The 22102-nt window shown below is 57.1% G+C and overlaps 1 protein-coding gene across 4 annotated transcripts in view; it reads left to right on the top strand.

Annotated features, from left to right (window-relative positions):
• LOC143764870 (uncharacterized) overlaps window positions 1–22102 on the top strand; it is a 109308-nt gene that overhangs the window by 67745 nt on the left and 19461 nt on the right. For all 4 annotated transcript variants that reach the window (XM_077250925.1, XM_077250922.1, XM_077250923.1 and 1 more), the window contains exon 4: window positions 16612–16726. In XM_077250925.1, coding sequence (XP_077107040.1) covers window positions 16612–16726 — 115 coding nt within the window. The remainder of the gene's footprint in view (window positions 1–16611; window positions 16727–22102) is intronic.

Genomic DNA, 22102 nt, shown 5'->3' with positions numbered 1-22102 from the left:
CGCAGTATAAAGCGCAGAGCCCCGCAGTACACAGCGCAGAGCCGCGCAGTACACAGCGCAGAGCCACGCAGTATACAGTGCAGAGCCGCGCAGTACACAGCGCAGAGCCGCGCAGTACAAAGCGCAGAGTCGCGCAGTATAAAGCGCAGAGCCGCGCAGTACACAGCGCAGAGCCGCGCAGTACACAGCGCAGAGCCACGCAGTATACAGTGCAGAGCCGCGCAGTACACAGCGCAGAGCCGCGCAGTACAAAGCGCAGAGTCGCGCAGTATAAAGCGCAGAGCCACGCAGTACACAGCGCAGAGCCGCGCAGTACACAGCGCAGAGCCACGCAGTATACAGTGCAGAGCCGCGCAGTACAAAGCGCAGAGTCGCGCAGTATAAAGCGCAGAGCCGCGCAGTACACAGCGCAGAGCCGCGCAGTACACAGCGCAGAGCCGCGCAGTACACAGCGCAGAGCCGCGCAGTACACAGCGCAGAGCCACGCAGTATACAGTGCAGAGCCGCGCAGTACAAAGCGCAGAGTCGCGCAGTATAAAGCGCAGAGCCGCGCAGTACACAGCGCAGAGCCGCGCAGTACACAGCGCAGAGCCGCGCAGTACACAGCGCAGAGCCGCGCAGTACACAGCGCAGAGCCACGCAGTATACAGTGCAGAGCCGCGCAGTACACAGCGCAGAGCCGCGCAGTACAAAGCGCAGAGTCGCGCAGTATAAAGCGCAGAGCCGCGCAGTACACAGCGCAGAGCCGCGCAGTACAAAGCGCAGAGTCGCGCAGTATAAAGCGCAGAGCCCCGCAGTACACAGCGCAGAGCCACGCAGTATACAGTGCAGAGCCGCGCAGTACACAGCGCAGAGCCGCGCAGTATAAAGCGCAGAGCCGTGCAGTACACAGCGCAGAGCCGCGCAGTACATAGCGCAGAGCCGCGCAGTACACAGTGCAGAGCCGCGCAGTACACAGCGCAGAGCCGCGCAGTACACAGCGCAGAGCCACGCAGTATACAGTGCAGAGCCGCGCAGTACACAGCGCAGAGCCGCGCAGTACACAGCGCAGAGCCGCGCAGTACACAGCGCAGAGCCGCGCAGTACACAGCGCAGAGCCGCGCAGTACACAGCGCAGAGCCGCGCAGTACACAGCGCAGAGCCGCGCAGTACACAGCGCAGAGCCGCGCAGTACAAAGCGCAGAGTCGCGCAGTATAAAGCGCAGAGCCGCGCAGTACACAGCGCAGAGCCGCGCAGTACACAGCGCAGAGCCGCGCAGTACACAGCGCAGAGCCGCGCAGTACACAGCGCAGAGTCGCGCAGTACACAGCGCAGAGCCGCGCAGTACACAGCGCAGAGCCACGCAGTATACAGCGCAGAGCCGCGCAGTACACAGCGCAGAGCCGCGCAGTACACAGCGCAGAGCCGCGCAGTACACAGCGCAGAGCCGCGCAGTACACAGCGCAGAGCCGCGCAGTACACAGCGCAGAGCCGCGCAGTACACAGCGCAGAGCCGCGCAGTACAAAGCGCAGAGTCGCGCAGTAGAAAGCGCAGAGCCGCGCAGTACACAGCGCAGAGCCGCGCAGTACACAGCGCAGAGCCGCGCAGTACACAGCGCAGAGCCGTGCAGTACACAGCGCAGAGCCGCGCAGTATAAAGCGCAGAGCCGTGCAGTACACAGCGCAGAGCCGCGCAGTACACAGCGCAGAGCCGTGCAGTACACAGCGCAGAGCCGCGCAGTATAAAGCGCAGAGCCGTGCAGTTCACAGCGCAGAGCCGCGCAGTACACAGCGCAGAGCCCCGCAGCATACAGCGCAGAGCCCCGCAGTATACAGCGCAGAGCCCCGCAGTATACAGCGCAGAGCCCCGCAGTATACAGCGCAGAGCCCCGCAGTATACAGCGCCCACCAAATCGGCCCCTGAGGGGCCCCACCCACCAAATCGGACCCAGAGTGGCTACAACTACCAAACCAGCGCCTGAGGGGCACCCAAGTGTGAAAGTCTTGCTGGGGCAACCCGGGCACCATTCCAAAGCACTATCTGTAGTTCCTTCAGGAAATACCCATCTATTTCTCTCTGTTATCAGCCATTCCCCGTACTGCTGTCAGTCTATTTCTCTCTGTTATCAGCCATTCCCCTGTCCTGCTGTCAGTCTATTCTCTCTGTTATCAGCCATTCCCCGTCCTGCTGTCAGTCTATTCTCTCTGTTATCAGCCATTCCCCTGTCCTGCTGTCAGTCTATTCTCTCTGTTATCAGCCATTCCCCTGTCCTGCTGTCAGTCTATTCTCTCTGTTATCAGCAATTCCCCTGTCCTGCTGTCAGTCTATTCTCTCTGTTATCAGCCATTCCTTTGTCCTGCTGTCAGTCTATTCTCTGTTATCAGCCATTCCCTTATCCTGCTGTCAGTCAGAGTGACCCGGCCCACCAAATCGGACCCAGAGTGACCCGGCCCACCAAATCGGACCCAGAGTGACCCGGCCCACCAAATCGGACCCAGAGTGACCCGGCCCACCAAATCGGACCCAGAGTGACCCGGCCCACCAAATCGGACCCAGAGTGACCCGGCCCACCAAATCGGACCCAGAGTGACCCGGCCCACCAAATCGGACCCAGAGTGACCCGGCCCACCAAATCGGACCCAGAGTGACCCGGCCCACCAAATCGGACCCAGAGTGACCCGGCCCACCAAATCGGACCCAGAGTGACCCGGCCCACCAAATCGGACCCAGAGTGACCCGGCCCACCAAATCGGACCCAGAGTGACCCGGCCCACCAAATCGGACCCAGAGTGACCCGGCCCACCAAATCGGACCCAGAGTGACCCGGCCCACCAAATCGGACCCAGAGTGACCCGGCCCACCAAATCGGACCCAGAGTGACCCGGCCCACCAAATCGGACCCGGAGTGACCCGGCCCACCAAATCGGACCCGGAGTGACCCGGCCCACCAAATCGGACCCGGAGTGACCCGGCCCACCAAATCGGACCCGGAGTGACCCGGGCCACCAAATCAAACCCGGAGTGACCCGGGCCACCAAATCAAACCCGGAGTGACCCGGGCCACCAAATCGGACCCGGAGTGACCCGGGCCACCAAATCGGACCCGGAGTGGCCTGGCCCACCAAATCGGACCCGGAGTGACCCGGCCCACCAAATGGGACCCAGAGTGACCCGGCCCACCAAATGGGACCCAGAGTGACCCGGCCCACCAAATCGGACCCAGAGTGACCCGGGCCACCAAATGGGACCCAGAGTGACCCGGGCCACCAAATGGGACCCAGAGTGACCCGGGCCACCAAATGGGACCCAGAGTGACCCGGGCCACCAAATGGGACCCAGAGTGACCCGGGCCACCAAATGGGACCCAGAGTGACCCGGCCCACCAAATGGGACCCAGAGTGACCCGGCCCACCAAATGGGACCCAGAGTGACCCGGCCCACCAAATCGGACCCAGAGTGACCCGGCCCACCAAATCGGACCCAGAGTGACCCGGCCCACCAAATCGGACCCAGAGTGACCCGGCCCACCAAATCGGACCCAGAGTGACCCGGCCCACCAAATCGGACCCAGAGTGACCCGGCCCACCAAATCGGACCCGGAGTGACCCGGCCCACCAAATCGGACCCGGAGTGACCCGGCCCACCAAATCGGACCCGGAGTGACCCGGCCCACCAAATCGGACCCGGAGTGACCCGGCCCACCAAATCGGACCCGGAGTGACCCGGCCCACCAAATCGGACCCGGAGTGACCCGGCCCACCAAATCGGACCCGGAGTGACCCGGCCCACCAAATCGGACCCGGAGTGACCCGGCCCACCAAATCGGACCCGGAGTGACCCGGCCCACCAAATCGGACCCGGAGTGACCCGGCCCACCAAATCGGACCCGGAGTGACCCGGGCCACCAAATCAAACCCGGAGTGACCCGGGCCACCAAATCAAACCCGGAGTGACCCGGGCCACCAAATCGGACCCGGAGTGACCCGGGCCACCAAATCGGACCCGGAGTGGCCTGGCCCACCAAATCGGACCCGGAGTGACCCGGCCCACCAAATGGGACCCAGAGTGACCCGGCCCACCAAATGGGACCCAGAGTGACCCGGCCCACCAAATGGGACCCAGAGTGACCCGGCCCACCAAATGGGACCCAGAGTGACCCGGGCCACCAAATGGGACCCAGAGTGACCCGGGCCACCAAATGGGACCCAGAGTGACCCGGGCCACCAAATGGGACCCAGAGTGACCCGGGCCACCAAATGGGACCCAGAGTGACCCGGGCCACCAAATGGGACCCAGAGTGACCCGGGCCACCAAATCGGACCCAGAGTGACCCGGGCCACCAAATCGGACCCAGAGTGGCCTGGCCCACCAAATCGGACCCAGAGTGACCCGGGCCACCAAATCGGACCCAGAGTGACCCGGGCCACCAAATCGGACCCAGAGTGACCCGGGCCACCAAATCGGACCCAGAGTGACCCGGGCCACCAAATCGGACCCAGAGTGACCCGGGCCACCAAATCGGACCCAGAGTGACCCGGGCCACCAAATCGGACCCAGAGTGACCCGGGCCACCAAATCGGACCCAGAGTGACCCGGGCCACCAAATCGGACCCAGAGTGACCCGGGCCACCAAATCGGACCCAGAGTGACCCGGGCCACCAAATCGGACCCAGAGTGAGCCGGGCCACCAAATCGGACCCAGAGTGACCCGGGCCACCAAATCGGACCCAGAGTGAGCCGGGCCACCAAATCGGACCCAGAGTGAGCCGGGCCACCAAATCGGACCCAGAGTGACCCGGGCCACCAAATCGGACCCAGAGTGACCCGGGCCACCAAATCGGACCCAGAGTGACCCGGGCCACCAAATCGGACCCAGAGTGAGCCGGGCCACCAAATCGGACCCAGAGTGAGCCGGGCCACCAAATCGGACCCAGAGTGAGCCGGGCCACCAAATCGGACCCAGAGTGCCCCGGTGGTGGCCCCGCCCACCAAATCCTCAACTACCAAACCAGCGTCTGAGGGGCACCCAAGTGTGAAAGTCTTGCAGGGGCAGCCCGGGCACCATTCCAAAGCACTATCTGTAGTTCCTTCAGGAAATACCCATCTAGTTCTTATTATTATTCAGTCCGCACGTAATGCGGCCCGAACCGCTTCACTCACAGACTCCAGTGAGGTGTCATTTCGAAGCCAGCGTCCCCAAGAGGTGTGCTAAGTATTTTTCGTGTCGATCGGATTTGTAGTTTTGGCGCAATTTGCGTTTGAAAATGTTTTTTCCCCTCATTGTAATGCTTTTCAATAGGGAAATTTTCACATAGGTTATAATGGCCGGGTTTCTGAGGCAATTTGAAATGTACCTGCCACCTGGCTGATTAGCTCATTGATATGCTCAGTCAGGCCCAGTTACTATGCCAACGCCTGCGAACTGTACATGACCCTAGCAGGACAGTTTTGGCAGATAATATCAGCTCTTAAAGTGATAGCACAGCACAATTTCAAAGCACTATCTATAGTCTTATTATAATTATTGCCCCGCTCACCAAATCGGACCCAGCCCGCCAAATCGGACCCAGAGTGGCGCCGCCCGCCAAATCGGATCCAGAGTGGCGCCGCCCGCCAAATCGGATCCAGAGTGGCGCCGCCCGCCAAATCGGACCCAGGGTGGCGCCGCCCGCCAAATCGGACCCAGGGTGGCGCCGCCCGCCAACTCGGACCCAGGGTGGCGCCGCCCGCCAACTCGGACCCAGGGTGGCGCCGCCCGCCAAATCGGACCCAGAGTGGCGCCGCCCGCCAAATCGGACCCAGAGTGGCGCCGCCCACCAAATCGGACCCGGAGTGGCGCGGCCCGCCAAATCGGACCCGGAGTGGCGCGGCCCGCCAAATCGGACCCGGAGTGACCCGGCCCCCCAAATCGGACCCCGAGTGGCGCGGCCCGCCAGATCGGACCCGGAGTGGCGCGGCCCGCCAAATCGGACCCCGAGTGGCGCGGCCCGCCAAATCGGACCCCGAGTGGCGCGGCCCGCCAAATCGGACCCCGAGTGGCGCGGCCCGCCAAATCGGACCCCGAGTGGCGCGGCCCCCCAAATCGGACCCCGAGTGGCGCGGCCCCCCAAATCGGACCCCGAGTGACCCGGGCCACCAAATCGGACCCAGAGTGGCCTCAACCCTGAGGGGCTACAACTACCAAACCAGCACCTGAGGGGCACCCAAGTGTGAAAGTCTTGCAGGGGCAGCCCGGGCACCATTCCAAAGCACTATCTGTAGTTCCTTCAGGAAATACCCATCTAGTTCTTCTTATTATTATTCAGTCCGCACGTAATGCGGCCCGAACCGCTTCACTCACAGACTCCAGTGAGGTGTCATTTTGAAGCCAGCGTCCCCAAGAGGTGTGCTAAGTATTTTTCGTGTCGATCGGATTTGTAGTTTTGGCGCAATTTGCGTTTGAAAATGTTTTTTCCCCTCATTGTAATGCATTTCAATAGGGAAATTTTCCCATAGGTTATAATGGCCGGGTTTCTGAGGCAATTTGAAATGTACCTGCCACCTGCCACCTGGCTGATTAGCTCATTGATATGCGCAGTCAGGCCCAGTTACTATGCCAACGCCTGCGAACTGTATATGACCACACCAGCACAGTTTTGCCAGATAATATCAGCTCTTAAAGTGATAGCACAGCACAATTTCAAAGCACTATCTGTAGTCTTATTATAATTATTGCCCCGCTCACCAAATCGGACCCAGAGTGGCGCCGCCCGCCAAATCGGACCCAGAGTGGCGCCGCCCGCCAAATCGGACCCAGAGTGGCGCCGCCCGCCAAATCGGACCCGGAGTGGCGCCGCCCGCCAAATCGGACCCGGAGTGGCGCCGCCCGCCAAATCGGACCTGGAGTGGCGCCGCCCGCCAAATCGGACCCGGAGTGGCGCCGCTCACCAAATCGGACCCGGAGTGGCGCCGCCTGCCAAATCGGACCCAGAGTGGCGCCGCCCGCCAAATCGGACCCAGAGTGGCTACAACTACCAAACCAGCGTCTGAGGGGCACCCAAGTGTGAAAGTCTTGCAGGGGCAGCCCGGGCACCATTCCAAAGCACTATCTGTAGTTCCTTCAGGAAATACCCATCTAGTTCTTATTATTCAGTCCGCACGTAATGAGGCCCGAACCGCTAAACTCACGGACTCCAGTGAGGTGTCATTTCGAAGCCAGCGTTCCTGAGAGGTGTGCTAAGTATTTTTCGTGTCGATCGGATTTGTAGTTTTGGCGCAATTTGCGTTTGAAAAAAGGGTCTCAATGCGTTTCAATAGGGAAATTTCCCCATACCTTTATAATGGGGCTGGTTTCTGAGGCAATTTCTAAAAATAACTGCCAACTGCCAGCTGGCTGATTAGCTCATTGATATGCGCAGTCAGACACAGTTACTATGCCAATGCCTATGAACTCTACCAGCCCACCAGGTCACAAGTTTTGTCAGATAATATCAGCTCTTAAAGTGACAGTACAGCACAATTCCAAAGCACTATCTGTAGTCTTATTATTATTATTACCAGATGGTGGCCCGATTCTAACGCATCGAGTATTCTAGAATATGTATGTCCACGAAGTATAGTGCACAGCCGCGCAGTATACAGCGCAGAGCCGCGCAGTCTCCAGCGCAGAGCCGCGCAGTCTCCAGCGCAGAGCCGCGCAGTCTCCAGCGCAGAGCCGCGCAGTATACAGCGCAGAGCCGCGCAGTATACAGCGCAGAGCCGCGCAGTCTCCAGCGCAGAGCCGCGCAGTCTCCAGCGCAAAGCCGCGCAGTCTACAGCGCAGAGCCGCGCAGTCTCCAGCGCAGAGCCGCGCAGTATACAGCGCAGAGCCGCGCAGTATACAGCGCAGAGCCGCGCAGTATACAGCGCAGAGCCGCGCAGTCTCCAGCGCAGAGCCGCGCAGTCTCCAGCGCAAAGCCGCGCAGTATACAGCGCAGAGCCGCGCAGTCTACAGCGCAGAGCCGCGCAGTCTACAGCGCAGAGCCGCGCAGTCTACAGCGCAGAGCCGGGCAGTCTACAGCGCAGAGCCGCGCAGTCTACAGCGCAGAGCCGCGCAGTCTACAGCGCAGAGCCGCGCAGTCTCCAGCGCAGAGCCGCGCAATATACAGCGCAGAACCGCGCAGTCTACAGCGCAGAGCCGCGCAGTCTACAGCGCAGAGCCGCGCAGTCTACAGCGCAGAGCCGCGCAGTCTACAGCGCAGAGCCGCGCAGTCTACAGCGCAGAGCCGCGCAGTCTACAGCGCAGAGCCGCGCAGTCTACAGCGCAGAGCCGCGCAGTATACAGGGCAGAGCCGCGCAGTATACAGCGCAGAGCCGCGCAGTCTCCAGCGCAGAGCCGCGCAGTCTCCAGCGCAGAGCCGCGCAGTATACAGCCCAGAGCCGCGCAGTATACAGCGCAGAGCCGCGCAGTCTCCAGCGCAGAGCTGCGCAGTCTCCAGCGCAGAGCCGCGCAGTCTCCAGCGCAGAGAGGCGCAGTATACAGCGCAGAGCCGCGCAGTATACAGTGCAGAGCCGCGCAGTCTCCAGCGCAGAGCCGCGCAGTATACAGCGCAGAGCCGTGCAGTCTCCAGCGCAGAGCCGCGCAGTCTCCAGCGCAGAGCCGCGCAGTCTCCAGCGCAGAGCCGCGCAGTATACAGCGCAGAGCCCCGCAGTATACAGCGCAGAGCGGGGCAGTATACAGCGCAGAGCCGCGCAGTATACAGCGCAGAGCCGCGCAGTATACAGCGCAGAGCCCCGCAGTATACAGCGCAGAGCCCCGCAGTATACAGCGCAGAGCCCCGCAGTATACAGCGCAGAGCCGCGCAGTATACAGCGCAGAGCCGCGCAGTATACAGCGCAGAGCCGCGCAGTATACAGCGCAGAGCCGCGCAGTATACAGCGCAGAGTGGCCCCGCCCACCGAATCGGACCCAGAGTGACCCCGCCCACCAAATCGGACCCAGAGTGACCCGGGCCACCAAATCGGACCCAGAGTGACCCGGGCCACCAAATCGGACCCAGAGTGACCCGGGCCACCAAATCGGACCCAGAGTGACCCGGGCCACCAAATCGGACCCAGAGTGACCCGGGCCACCAAATCGGACCCAGAGTGACCCGGGCCACCAAATCGGACCCAGAGTGACCCGGGCCACCAAATCGGACCCAGAGTGACCCGGGCCACCAAATCGGACCCAGAGTGACCCGGGCCACCAAATCGGACCCAGAGTGACCCGGGCCACCAAATCGGACCCAGAGTGACCCGGGCCACCAAATCGGACCCAGAGTGACCCGGGCCACCAAATCGGACCCAGAGTGACCCGGGCCACCAAATCGGACCCAGAGTGACCCGGGCCACCAAATCGGACCCAGAGTGACCCGGGCCACCAAATCGGACCCAGAGTGACCCGGGCCACCAAATCGGACCCAGAGTGACCCGGGCCACCAAATCGGACCCAGAGTGACCCGGGCCACCAAATCGGACCCAGAGTGACCCGGGCCACCAAATCGGACCCAGAGTGACCCGGGCCACCAAATCGGACCCAGAGTGACCCGGGCCACCAAATCGGACCCAGAGTGACCCGGGCCACCAAATCGGACCCAGAGTGACCCGGGCCACCAAATCGGACCCAGAGTGACCCGGGCCACCAAATCGGACCCAGAGTGACCCGGGCCACCAAATCGGACCCAGAGTGACCCGGGCCACCAAATCGGACCCAGAGTGACCCGGGCCACCAAATCGGACCCAGAGTGACCCGGGCCACCAAATCGGACCCAGAGTGACCCGGGCCACCAAATCGGACCCAGAGTGACCCGGGCCACCAAATCGGACCCAGAGTGACCCGGGCCACCAAATCGGACCCAGAGTGACCCGGGCCACCAAATCGGACCCAGAGTGACCCGGGCCACCAAATCGGACCCAGAGTGACCCGGGCCACCAAATCGGACCCAGAGTGACCCGGGCCACCAAATCGGACCCAGAGTGACCCGGGCCACCAAATCGGACCCAGAGTGACCCGGGCCACCAAATCGGACCCAGAGTGACCCGGGCCACCAAATCGGACCCAGAGTGACCCGGGCCACCAAATCGGACCCAGAGTGACCCGGGCCACCAAATCGGACCCAGAGTGACCCGGGCCACCAAATCGGACCCAGAGTGACCCGGGCCACCAAATCGGACCCAGAGTGACCCGGGCCACCAAATCGGACCCAGAGTGACCCGGGCCACCAAATCGGACCCAGAGTGACCCGGGCCACCAAATCGGACCCAGAGTGACCCGGGCCACCAAATCGGACCCAGAGTGACCCGGGCCACCAAATCGGACCCAGAGTGACCCGGGCCACCAAATCGGACCCAGAGTGACCCGGGCCACCAAATCGGACCCAGAGTGACCCGGGCCACCAAATCGGACCCAGAGTGACCCGGGCCACCAAATCGGACCCAGAGTGACCCGGGCCACCAAATCGGACCCAGAGTGACCCGGGCCACCAAATCGGACCCAGAGTGACCCGGGCCACCAAATCGGACCCAGAGTGACCCGGGCCACCAAATCGGACCCAGAGTGACCCGGGCCACCAAATCGGACCCAGAGTGACCCGGGCCACCAAATCGGACCCAGAGTGACCCGGGCCACCAAATCGGACCCAGAGTGACCCGGGCCACCAAATCGGACCCAGAGTGACCCGGGCCACCAAATCGGACCCAGAGTGACCCGGGCCACCAAATCGGACCCAGAGTGACCCGGGCCACCAAATCGGACCCAGAGTGACCCGGGCCACCAAATCGGACCCAGAGTGACCCGGGCCACCAAATCGGACCCAGAGTGACCCGGGCCACCAAATCGGACCCAGAGTGACCCGGGCCACCAAATCGGACCCAGAGTGACCCGGGCCACCAAATCGGACCCAGAGTGACCCGGGCCACCAAATCGGACCCAGAGTGACCCGGGCCACCAAATCGGACCCAGAGTGACCCGGGCCACCAAATCGGACCCAGAGTGACCCGGGCCACCAAATCGGACCCAGAGTGACCCGGGCCACCAAATCGGACCCAGAGTGACCCGGGCCACCAAATCGGACCCAGAGTGACCCGGGCCACCAAATCGGACCCAGAGTGACCCGGGCCACCAAATCGGACCCAGAGTGACCCGGGCCACCAAATCGGACCCAGAGTGACCCGGGCCACCAAATCGGACCCAGAGTGACCCGGGCCACCAAATCGGACCCAGAGTGACCCGGGCCACCAAATCGGACCCAGAGTGACCCGGCCCACCAAATCGGACCCAGAGTGACCCGGGCCACCAAATCGGACCCAGAGTGACCCGGCCCACCAAATCGGACCCAGAGTGACCCGGCCCACCAAATCGGACCCAGAGTGACCCGGCCCACCAAATCGGACCCAGAGTGACCCGGCCCACCAAATCGGACCCAGAGTGACCCGGCCCACCAAATCGGACCCAGAGTGACCCGGCCCACCAAATCGGACCCAGAGTGACCCGGCCCACCAAATCGGACCCAGAGTGACCCGGCCCACCAAATCGGACCCAGAGTGACCCGGCCCACCAAATCGGACCCAGAGTGACCCGGCCCACCAAATCGGACCCAGAGTGACCCGGCCCACCAAATCGGACCCAGAGTGACCCGGCCCACCAAATCGGACCCAGAGTGACCCGGCCCACCAAATCGGACCCAGAGTGACCCGGCCCACCAAATCGGACCCAGAGTGACCCGGCCCACCAAATCGGACCCAGAGTGACCCGGCCCACCAAATCGGACCCAGAGGGACCCGGCCCACCAAATCGGACCCAGAGGGACCCGGGCCACCACATCGGACCCAGAGTGAGCCGGGCCACCAAATCGGACCCAGAGTGCCCCGGTGGTGGCCCCGCCCACCAAATCCTCAACTACCAAACCAGCGTCTGAGGGGCACCCAAGTGTGAAAGTCTTGCAGGGGCAGCCCGGGCACCATTCCAAAGCACTATCTGTAGTTCCTTCAGGAAATACCCATCTAGTTCTTATTATTATTCAGTCCGCACGTAATGCGGCCCGAACCGCTTCACTCACAGACTCCAGTGAGGTGTCATTTCGAAGCCAGCGTCCCCAAGAGGTGTGCTAAGTATTTTTCGTGTCGATCGGATTTGTAGTTTTGGCGCAATTTGCGTTTGAAAATGTTTTTTCCCCTCATTGTAATGCTTTTCAATAGGGAAATTTTCACATAGGTTATAATGGCCGGGTTTCTGAGGCAATTTGAAATGTACCTGCCACCTGGCTGATTAGCTCATTGATATGCTCAGTCAGGCCCAGTTACTATGCCAACGCCTGCGAACTGTACATGACCCTAGCAGGACAGTTTTGGCAGATAATATCAGCTCTTAAAGTGATAGCACAGCACAATTTCAAAGCACTATCTATAGTCTTATTATAATTATTGCCCCGCTCACCAAATCGGACCCAGCCCGCCAAATCGGACCCAGAGTGGCGCCGCCCGCCAAATCGAACCCAGAGTGGCGCCGCCCGCCAAATCGGATCCAGAGTGGCGCCGCCCGCCAAATCGGACCCAGGGTGGCGCCGCCCGCCAACTCGGACCCAGGGTGGCGCCGCCCGCCAACTCGGACCCAGGGTGGCGCCGCCCGCCAACTCGGACCCAGGGTGGCGCCGCCCGCCAAATCGGACCCAGAGTAGCGCCGCCCGCCAAATCGGACCCAGAGTGGCGCCGCCCACCAAATCGGACCCGGAGTGGCGCGGCCCGCCAAATCGGACCCGGAGTGGCGCGGCCCGCCAAATCGGACCCGGAGTGACCCGGCCCCCCAAATCGGACCCCGAGTGGCGCGGCCCGCCAGATCGGACCCCGAGTGGCGCGGCCCGCCAAATCGGACCCCGAGTGGCGCGGCCCGCCAAATCGGACCCCGAGTGGCGCGGCCCCCCAAATCGGACCCCGAGTGGCGCGGCCCCCCAAATCGGACCCCGAGTGACCCGGCCCCCCAAATCGGACCCCGAGTGACCCGGGCCACCAAATCGGACCCAGAGTGGCCTCAACCCTGAGGGGCTACAACTACCAAACCAGCACCTGAGGGGCACCCAAGTGTGAAAGTCTTGCAGGGGCAGCCCGGGCACCATTCCAAAGCACTATCTGTAGTTCCTTCAGGAAATACCCATCTAGTTCTTCTTATTATTATTCAGTCCGCACGTAATGCGGCCCGAACCGCTTCACTCACAGACTCCAGTGAGGTGTCATTTCAAAGCCAGCGTCCCCAAGAGGTGTGCTAAGTATTTTTCGTGTCGATCGGATTTGTAGTTTTGGCGCAATTTGCGTTTGAAAATGTTTTTTCCCCTCATTGTAATGCATTTCAATAGGGAAATTTTCCCATAGGTTATAATGGCCGGGTTTCTGAGGCAATTTGAAATGTACCTGCCACTTGCCACCTGGCTGATTAGCTCATTGATATGCGCAGTCAGGCCCAGTTACTATGCCAACGCCTGCGAACTGTATATGACCACGCCAGCACAGTTTTGCCAGATAATATCAGCTCTTAAAGTGACAGCACAGCACAATTTCAAAGCACTATCTGTAGTCTTATTATTATTACAGTACACAGCGCAGAGCCCCGCAGTATACAGCGCAGAGCCCCTCAGTATACAGCGCAGAGCCGCGCAGTACACAGCGCAGAGCCGCGCAGTATACAGCACGGAGCCGCGCAGCATACAGCGCGGAGCCGCGCATTATACAGCGCAGAGCCACGCAGCATACAGCGCGGAGCCGCGCAGCATACAGCGCTGAGCCGCGCAGTATACAGCGCAGAGCCCCGCAGTATACAGCGCAGAGCCGCGCAGTATACAGCGCAGAGCCGCGCAGTATACAGCACGGAGCCGCACAGCATACAGCGCAGAGCCGCGCATTATACAGCGCAGAGCCACGCAGCATACAGCGCGGAGCCGCGCAGCATACAGCGCAGAGCCGCGCAGTATACAGCGCAGAGCCCCGCAGTATACAGCGCAGAGCCGCGCAGTATACAGCGCAGAGCCACGCAGCATACAGCGCGGAGCCACGCAGCATACAGCGCAGAGCCGCGCAGTATACAGCGCAGAGCCCCGCAGTATACAGCGCAGAGCCGCGCAGTATACAGCGCAGAGCTGCGCATTATACAGCGCAGAGCCACGCAGCATACAGCGCGGAGCCGTGCAGCATACAGCGCGGAGCCCCGCAGCATACAGCGCGGAGCCCCGCAGCATACAGCGCAGAGCCCCACAGTATACAGCGCAGAGCCGCGCAGCATACAGCACAGAGCCGCAAAGTATACAGCGCAGAGCCGCGCATTATACAGCGCAGAGCCGAGCAGCATACAGCGCAGAGCCCCGCAGCATACAGCGCAGAGCCCCGCAGCATACAGCGCAGAGCCCCGCAGCATACAGCGCAGAGCCCCGCAGTATACAGCGCAGAGCCCCGCAGTATACAGCGCAGAGCCCCGCAGTATACAGCGCAGAGCCCCGCAGTATACAGCGCAGAGCCCCGCAGTATACAGCGCAGAGCCCCGCAGTATACAGCGCAGAGCCGCGCATTATACAGCGCAGAGCCACGCAGCATACAGCGCATAGCCCCGCAGCATACAGCGCAGAGCCCCGCAGCATACAGCGCAGAGCCCCGCAGTATACAGCGCAGAGCCCCACAGTATACAGCGCAGAGCCGCGCAGTATACAGCGCCCACCAAATCGGCCCCTGAGGGGCCCCACCCACCAAATCGGACCCAGAGTGGCTACAACTACCAAACCAGCGCCTGAGGGGCACCCAAGTGTGAAAGTCTTGCTGGGGCAACCCGGGCACCATTCCAAAGCACTATCTGTAGTTCCTTCAGGAAATACCCATCTATTTCTCTCTGTTATCAGCCATTCCACGTACTGCTGTCAGTCTATTTCTCTCTGTTATCAGCCATTCCCCTGTCCTGCTGTCAGTCTATTCTCTCTGTTATCAGCCATTCCCCATCCTGCTGTCAGTCTATTCTCTCTGTTATCAGCCATTCCCCTGTCCTGCTGTCAGTCTATTCTCTCTGTTATCAGCCATTCCCCGTCCTGCTGTCAGTCTATTCTCTCTGTTATCAGCCATTCCCCTGTCCTGTTGTCAGTCTATTCTCTCTGTTATCAGCCATTCCCCGTCCTGCTGTCAGTCTATTTCTCTCTGTTATCAGCCATTCCCCGTACTGCTGTCAGTCTATTCTCTCTGTTATCAGCCATTCCCCGTCCTGCTGTCAGTCTATTTTCTCTGTTATCAGCCATTCCCCTGTCCTGCTGTCAGTCTATTCTCTCTGTTATCAGCCATTCCCCGTCCTGCTGTCAGTCTATTTCTCTCTGTTATCAGCCATTCCCCGTACTGCTGTCAGTCTATTCTTTCTGCTATCAGCCATTCCCCGTCCTGCTGTCAGTCTATTTCTCTCTGTTATCAGCAATTCCCCTGTCCTGCTGTCAGTCTATTCTCTCTGTTATCAGCCATTCCCTTGTCCTGCTGTCAGTCTATTCTCTGTTATCAGCCATTCCCTTATCCTGCTGTCAGTCAGAGTGACCCGGCCCACCAAATCGGACCCAGAGTGACCCGGCCCACCAAATCGGACCCAGAGTGACCCGGCCCACCAAATCGGACCCAGAGTGACCCGGCCCACCAAATCGGACCCAGAGTGACCCGGCCCACCAAATCGGACCCAGAGTGGCGCCGCCCGCCAAATCGGACCCGGGGTGGCGCCGCCCGCCAAATCGGACCCGGGGTGGCGCCGCCCGCCAAATCGGACCCGGGGTGGCGCCGCCCGCCAAATCGGACCCGGGGTGGCGCCGCCCGCCAAATCGGACCCGGGGTGGCGCCGCCCGCCAAATCGGACCCGGGGTGGCGCCGCCCGCCAAATCGGACCCGGGGTGACGCCGCCCGCCAAATCGGACCCGGGGTGGCGCCGCCCGCCAAATCGGACCCGGGGTGGCGCCGCCCGCCAAATCGGACCCAGAGTGGCGCCGCCCGCCAAATCGGACCCAGAGTGGCGCCGCCCGCCAAATCGGACCCAGAGTGGCGCCGCCCGCCAAATCGGACCCAGAGTGACCCGGCCCGCCAAATCGGACCCAGAGTGACCCGGGCCACCAAATCGGACCCAGAGTGGCCTCAACCCTGAGGGGCTACAACTACCAAACCAGCGCCTGAGGGGCACCCAAGTGTGAAAGTCTTGCAGGGGCAGCCCGGGCACCATTCCAAAGCACTATCTGTAGTTCCTCCAGGAAATACCCATCTAGTTATTATTTTTATTGTCTTTAAAAAATAGAAAATAAAGCCTTTCAAAGAAACTAATGTGCTTGAATTTTCAAGTCGTTTATATCTGTAAAATCCTAAGAATAAAATGCTCGTGGCAAGTTTGGCATCAGTTTTCAGTTTGGGCTTCCATGATGAGGGTTGGTATTGGATCCCATGTGACTACGCTTGTTGCTCCCGCTCCCTTTGTCTGAATATGCAAATAGGTTTTGTCTATCTCTGTCCTTGGTTTATTGCTTTAAGATTACTGTCAACTGTTTTACTTATCATCTTTTCATTCACCCTTCTTGCCTCCATTTTTTAAATTTTCTCCTCCAATAGCCACCCTCCCATCCATCCTATAATATTTTGTGTCACTTAGGGCGAACACTTAAAGGAAGTGAAAGACGAACTCGCGACCAATACTGAAGAAGATGCTCGTGTATGGGCTACACTGACGTGCAAGGAGGAAGACCTCCCCATGAATATAAGTACTGGTAAGGTGCAATGGGATAGCTAGACAGTAGCATGCTCGACCGGGGCCTGCAATTATCAGAGACATTTAGGCTATGTTCTCAGAAAACGGAACAAAAATATAAAATTCTTTGGCAAAACGCACTTGTTTGCTAACTGACATAGATGAAGGCAGAGGACCTCCATTGCGGTGGCAATCTATTTTCTATTCCGTGTCAATTTTTACAACAGAAGAAAAAATGCAGCATGCACACATTTTTTTTCTCTGTCATACCATTTTTGGAACAGACAAGCAGAATTCTCACATGGACATGTGAACAGAGTCTTAGGCTATGTTTCTACGGTCCGGAATGGCAGCGTTTTGGGCGCAGCAGACACCCGCCAAATCGCTGCCGGCTTTTGTATGCACGGCGATTCCGCATGTGTTCATTAAACACATGCAGAATCATCGCATCCTATGCATAGGACGGTGCTATTTATCTTTCGGAGACTGAGCATCTCCACAAGATAAATATACATGCTGCAGTGTATAAAGACGTGCCACATGTCCGGTTACACAGGTCTGCCACCTGTATCTTTGTACGCATAAAATCCCCTCCACTATGCTGTAACATCAGGACGCTGCGGCTGTACGCAGCTTCCAATCCGCAACAAATATGCCACGTGGAAACATACCCGAATCTGCTTACCCTGTTTTTTTGCTATTTGTATTTTCTTGGAGAAAATGGATGGAGTTCATCATCAGAGTTTCTAAAGCAGCATTTTGAGGAACGTGGGTTCCTACTTCTGTCCATACAGTGTTAGTATCTGTGCTAATATCAGCATTGCTGCTTCTCTTGGGATTACACACACTTAATATACCGTATATACTCGAGTATAAGCCGAGATTTTCAGCCCATTTTTTGGGGCTGAAAGTCCCCCTCTCGGCTTATACTCGAGTCATACCCGGGGGTCGGCAGGTGAGGGGGGGCGGGGGCTGTGTAATTATACTTACCTGCTCCCGGCGCGGTCCCTGGACGTCCCTGCTTCCAGCGCTGCAGCTTCTTCCTGTACTGAGCGGTCACATGGTCCCGCTCATTACAGAAATGAATATGCGGCTCCACCTCCCATAGAGATGGAGCCACATATTCATTAATGTATGAGCGGTAACGGTGACCGCTCAATACAGGAAGAAGATGCAGCGCCAGGGAAGAAGCAGGGACACAGCGCCAGGAGCAGGTAAGTACACGGGGAGGGGGAGCGCAGCGCGATATTTACCCCTCCTCGTTCCAGTGTGGCTCTGTCTTCATCGTCCTCTGGCAGTGACGCTCAGGTCAGAGGGCGCGGTGACGTAGTCAGTGCGCGCCCTCTGCTGAACGTCAGTGCCGAAGACGGAGCCGCACGAGGAGCAGGTAAAAGTGCCGGGGTCCTGAGCGACAGAGAGGTGAGTATTTGATTATTTTTTTTTTTTATGGCAGCAAAAGCAAATGGGGCAAGTGGCTGTGCGGAGCATCTGTATGGGGCCATAACACTTGTGCAGCACTATAAGGGGCAAGTAGCTGTGCAGAGCATCTGTATGGGGCCATAACACTTGTGCAGCACTATATGGGGCAAGTGGCTGTGCAGAGCATCTGTATGGGGCCATAACACTTGTGCAGCACTATATTAGTCCGGTTCACTATGTAATTTCGCCGGAATTTTCTGGAGAGTTTCAAATATGTACATTTTTGGAAAGGCTATGGTATAAGCAATAAGAAAAACAATGTTTCCATTTGCCCCGAGTCCTAAGTGGCCGCCATCTTGGATTTTACAAAATGGCTGATTTACATCGATTTTCGTTAATATCTCAGCTTGTAAGTAACGTAAAACTTAAATTTTGACAGCTAAACATACATTTTGAGTACTAAGAAATGCAGTGGTATCCAAATAAATACTCTATATACGACTACAAATTGTATCGGTTTATATTTGAACAAATTTTCGAACTCGAAAAGCAGAGAGTTAATGTTTTTAACTTTTGAACAACCAGAGTGTCTTTACATATCGCCACCATCACTGTCATCATCAGTTTCATATTTGGTCTGAGTGTCCTCGTCATTCATACACTCGCTGTCACACTGACAAAGATCGGTACAGGATAAGTTATTTTTTCGGCACGAACACCTTGAAGAAGAACAGTCATGTTTGCATTGACAACTAATCATCTCGATTATTGCTTTTGGAGCTGGAAGAACATCTGTCATGGTTGGTTTCAACTGTCCATCCAACCCTTTGTGATAGCCATTCTTCTCGGGATCCAGCTGAGAATCCTGCAAAGCAATGTTAGCTTGTCCCCACACTCTGGCTTGGATATGGACTCTGAGGACATGTTGTTTTAGAGCTCCGAGTGTAGGAGGTAACCTGTCACTTTCTGCCATATGCTTGCAAAATAGATGCCATCGCAGTTCGGGAATATTCTTAATAAAAATGCCTTTTGGAGAGTAAGCAAAACATACAAAGGTAGCAAGAGTTGACAACATAGTTTCGCTCACTTCTTTTTCAGTCGAAAGCATCTGCAGAGAACTGATTACATCTGGTGTTGCGTTCATGTAAGCTTGCAGCCAGATTGCTTTGCCAATTCGAGAGAACCTTCCAGTTGTGTCAGCACCAGTGAATGCATGGAAGGCTGTCAAAGCCTTTGCTCTGTCTGCCCCTATGACTCGCCTTATTGGCTCTATCTCGATCATCCCAGAGACCATTGAAATCGATGTATTCTTCAGCATGAGGTCATAGTTAGCTATGACCAACACCAGTACATCGGTATCAGGGGAGAAGAAAACCATCCTTGCATCCGGTGGGTTTCGTTGTGTTGCCAAGACAGCTTGGTAGATCAACAGTGTGTCTGCTTCTTCGTGATTGTTGTCGTCGAAAACTAAGTTTTTGTTGCTCCTGGTACACCCTGAAGAACAAGTGATGACCAGTTTTTGTGATGAACTGTTGAACTCTAGAGTCTTTGCAGCAAGATAGTTGGTCAGGTCAGCCTTTGTCTTGTCATGTGAAAGGAACCTGTTCATTGGAATATGATTAATGTTTGTTTCATCTCTGACCTGGTACTGAATTGGTGCCTTTCCTTTTCTTCTTTTATCCCTGGTAGCATCCTTGAGAGAATTTTCCCTATACGTATCAAACACAAGGATTATTTCATCGTAATTTTCTGTGAGAGACATAAGCCTGTTATTGAAGCAGTAACTGAGATCTTTGACTGTCACTAGTGTTGCCGGTTTCTTGGCCATCTTTTGCAGAAGAACCATTCCATCTACCAGGGCTATCTTGCGACTTGGAGCATCTGATCTTGTGTCCATCCTATCTTCTGGCTGCAGATCTTTCTGTGGAGTTTCTACTATAAACAACTTGTTAAGGAGACTGATCAGTTTTGATTTGTCATGGCATGGTAACATTGTACCATCTGGAGCAAAAAAGGCTCTTGGGGTCAGAGTGAATTCGTAGTTCCCAATGGCCACTTTCTGGTTTATGTCTCTGTTGGACCTTGCCAAAACCATCATTCTTCCATACAAGTCCTTGGTCTCCTTAAGATCAACAGTCTTGTCTCGGAGTTTTACTGTGGTTTTCTTGTTTGCCGACATGAACATCCTGTTGTTCTCCTTCTTTACTGGTGCCCATAGGCTAACATCCCCATTGATTCGCGCCAACACATAGTCTTCATACAGCTTTTGACCTGTCTCATCTGCATTCAGGATCATTTTTACGTACTCATCAGGGATGTAGGCATGGGTGATTACATTGTGCAACTTGTCACCTACAACAGCAAATGGGTTGCCATGTTTCAAAATTGCTTCCTTAATCTTGTCAATAACATGATGACACTTCTTGACTGCACTTGGCCCAAGATCGTGATGCTCTCTGGTTTTGTCACGTTCTAAATCAAACTGTCTGGTATATTCTTTGACAACTCGGGAGAGTTCAGGTGTGGCCATGAAGAATCTCTGACGAGCATTGGCATTGTTCGAGATGCCGACTATGCCAGCATGGATTTTCATCAGCTTGTTCAGATGCTCGCATGCATGGTCCGCCCCAATGGATACAAATGGGATAGCACTTTTCGTGACTGAAATGTTACCCGCTTTGAAAAACATGCTTTGTCCAACAGCTTTTGTGGTACCGGACGTCAATAGAATGTGCATCCCCTGGTGCAATGCATGTGTTCAGTCTTGTTTTCAGTGTTAAATTATCTGATGTTTCAATAGCTTGTTTCAACGATTTCCCTGCGTTGACTGTCCTCACATTATAAAGCTTCTCATTCTCATCGTTCTGACAAAAGAAACATTTTTCCTTATCCAGTGGCCATGTACACTCACTGGCCACTTTATTAGGTACACCTGTCCAACTTCTTGTTAACACTTAATTTCTAATCAGCCAATCACATGGCGGCAACTCAGTGCATTTAGGCATGTAGACATGGTCAAGACAATCTCCTGCAGTTCAAACTGAGCATCAGTATGGGGAAGAAAGGTGATTTGAGTGCCTTTGAACGTGGCATGGTTGTTGGTGCCAGAAGGGCTGGTCTGAGTATTTCAGAAACTGCTGATCTACTGGGATTTTCACGCACAACCATCTCTAGGGTTTACAGAGAATGGTCCGAAAAAGAAAAAAAATCCAGTGAGCGGCAGTTCTGTGGGCGGAAATGCCTTGTTGATGCCAGAGGTCAGAGGAGAATGGGCAGACTGGTTCGAGCTGATAGAAAGGCAACAGTGACTCAAATCGCCACCCGTTACAACCAAGGTAGGCCTAAGAGCATCTCTGAACGCACAGTGCGTCGAACTTTGAGGCAGATGGGCTACAGCAGCAGAAGACCACACCGGGTACCACTCCTTTCAGCTAAGAACAGGAAACTGAGGCTACAATTTGTACAAGCTCATCGAAATTGGACAGTAGAAGATTGGAAAAACGTTGCTTGGTCTGATGAGTCTCGATTTCTGCTGCGACATTCGGATGGTAGGGTCAGAATTTGGCGTAAACAACATGAAAGCATGGATCCATCCTGCCTTGTATGGAGCATCTTTGGGATGTGCAGCCGACAAATCTGCGGCAACTGTGTGATGCCATCATGTCAATATGGACCAAAATCTCTGAGGAATGCTTCCAGCACCTTGTTGAATCTATGCCACGAAGAATTGAGGCAGTTCTGAAGGCAAAAGGGGTCCAACCCGTTACTAGCATGGTGTACCTAATAAAGTGGCCGGTGAGTGTATGTGACCTCGTGAATGGTGATGAAGAGTCAGATGTTAATGAACCTGATTCGTCCATTTCAGCACGTCCTCTTTTTAATCCTCGTTTCTTGGTAATGTGGCTACCAGTAGCTAATGCATGTGCATAACGGTCCCGGGCTCGTTGTATTTGGTCGTTGTTAATTGCATTTGTGT

The sequence above is a fragment of the Ranitomeya variabilis genome, chromosome 4 (genome assembly GCF_051348905.1).
Source record: "Ranitomeya variabilis isolate aRanVar5 chromosome 4, aRanVar5.hap1, whole genome shotgun sequence".
In the NCBI taxonomy this organism is placed as follows: Eukaryota; Metazoa; Chordata; class Amphibia; order Anura; family Dendrobatidae; genus Ranitomeya; species Ranitomeya variabilis.
This window is presented reverse-complemented; position numbering and strand designations above follow the sequence as displayed.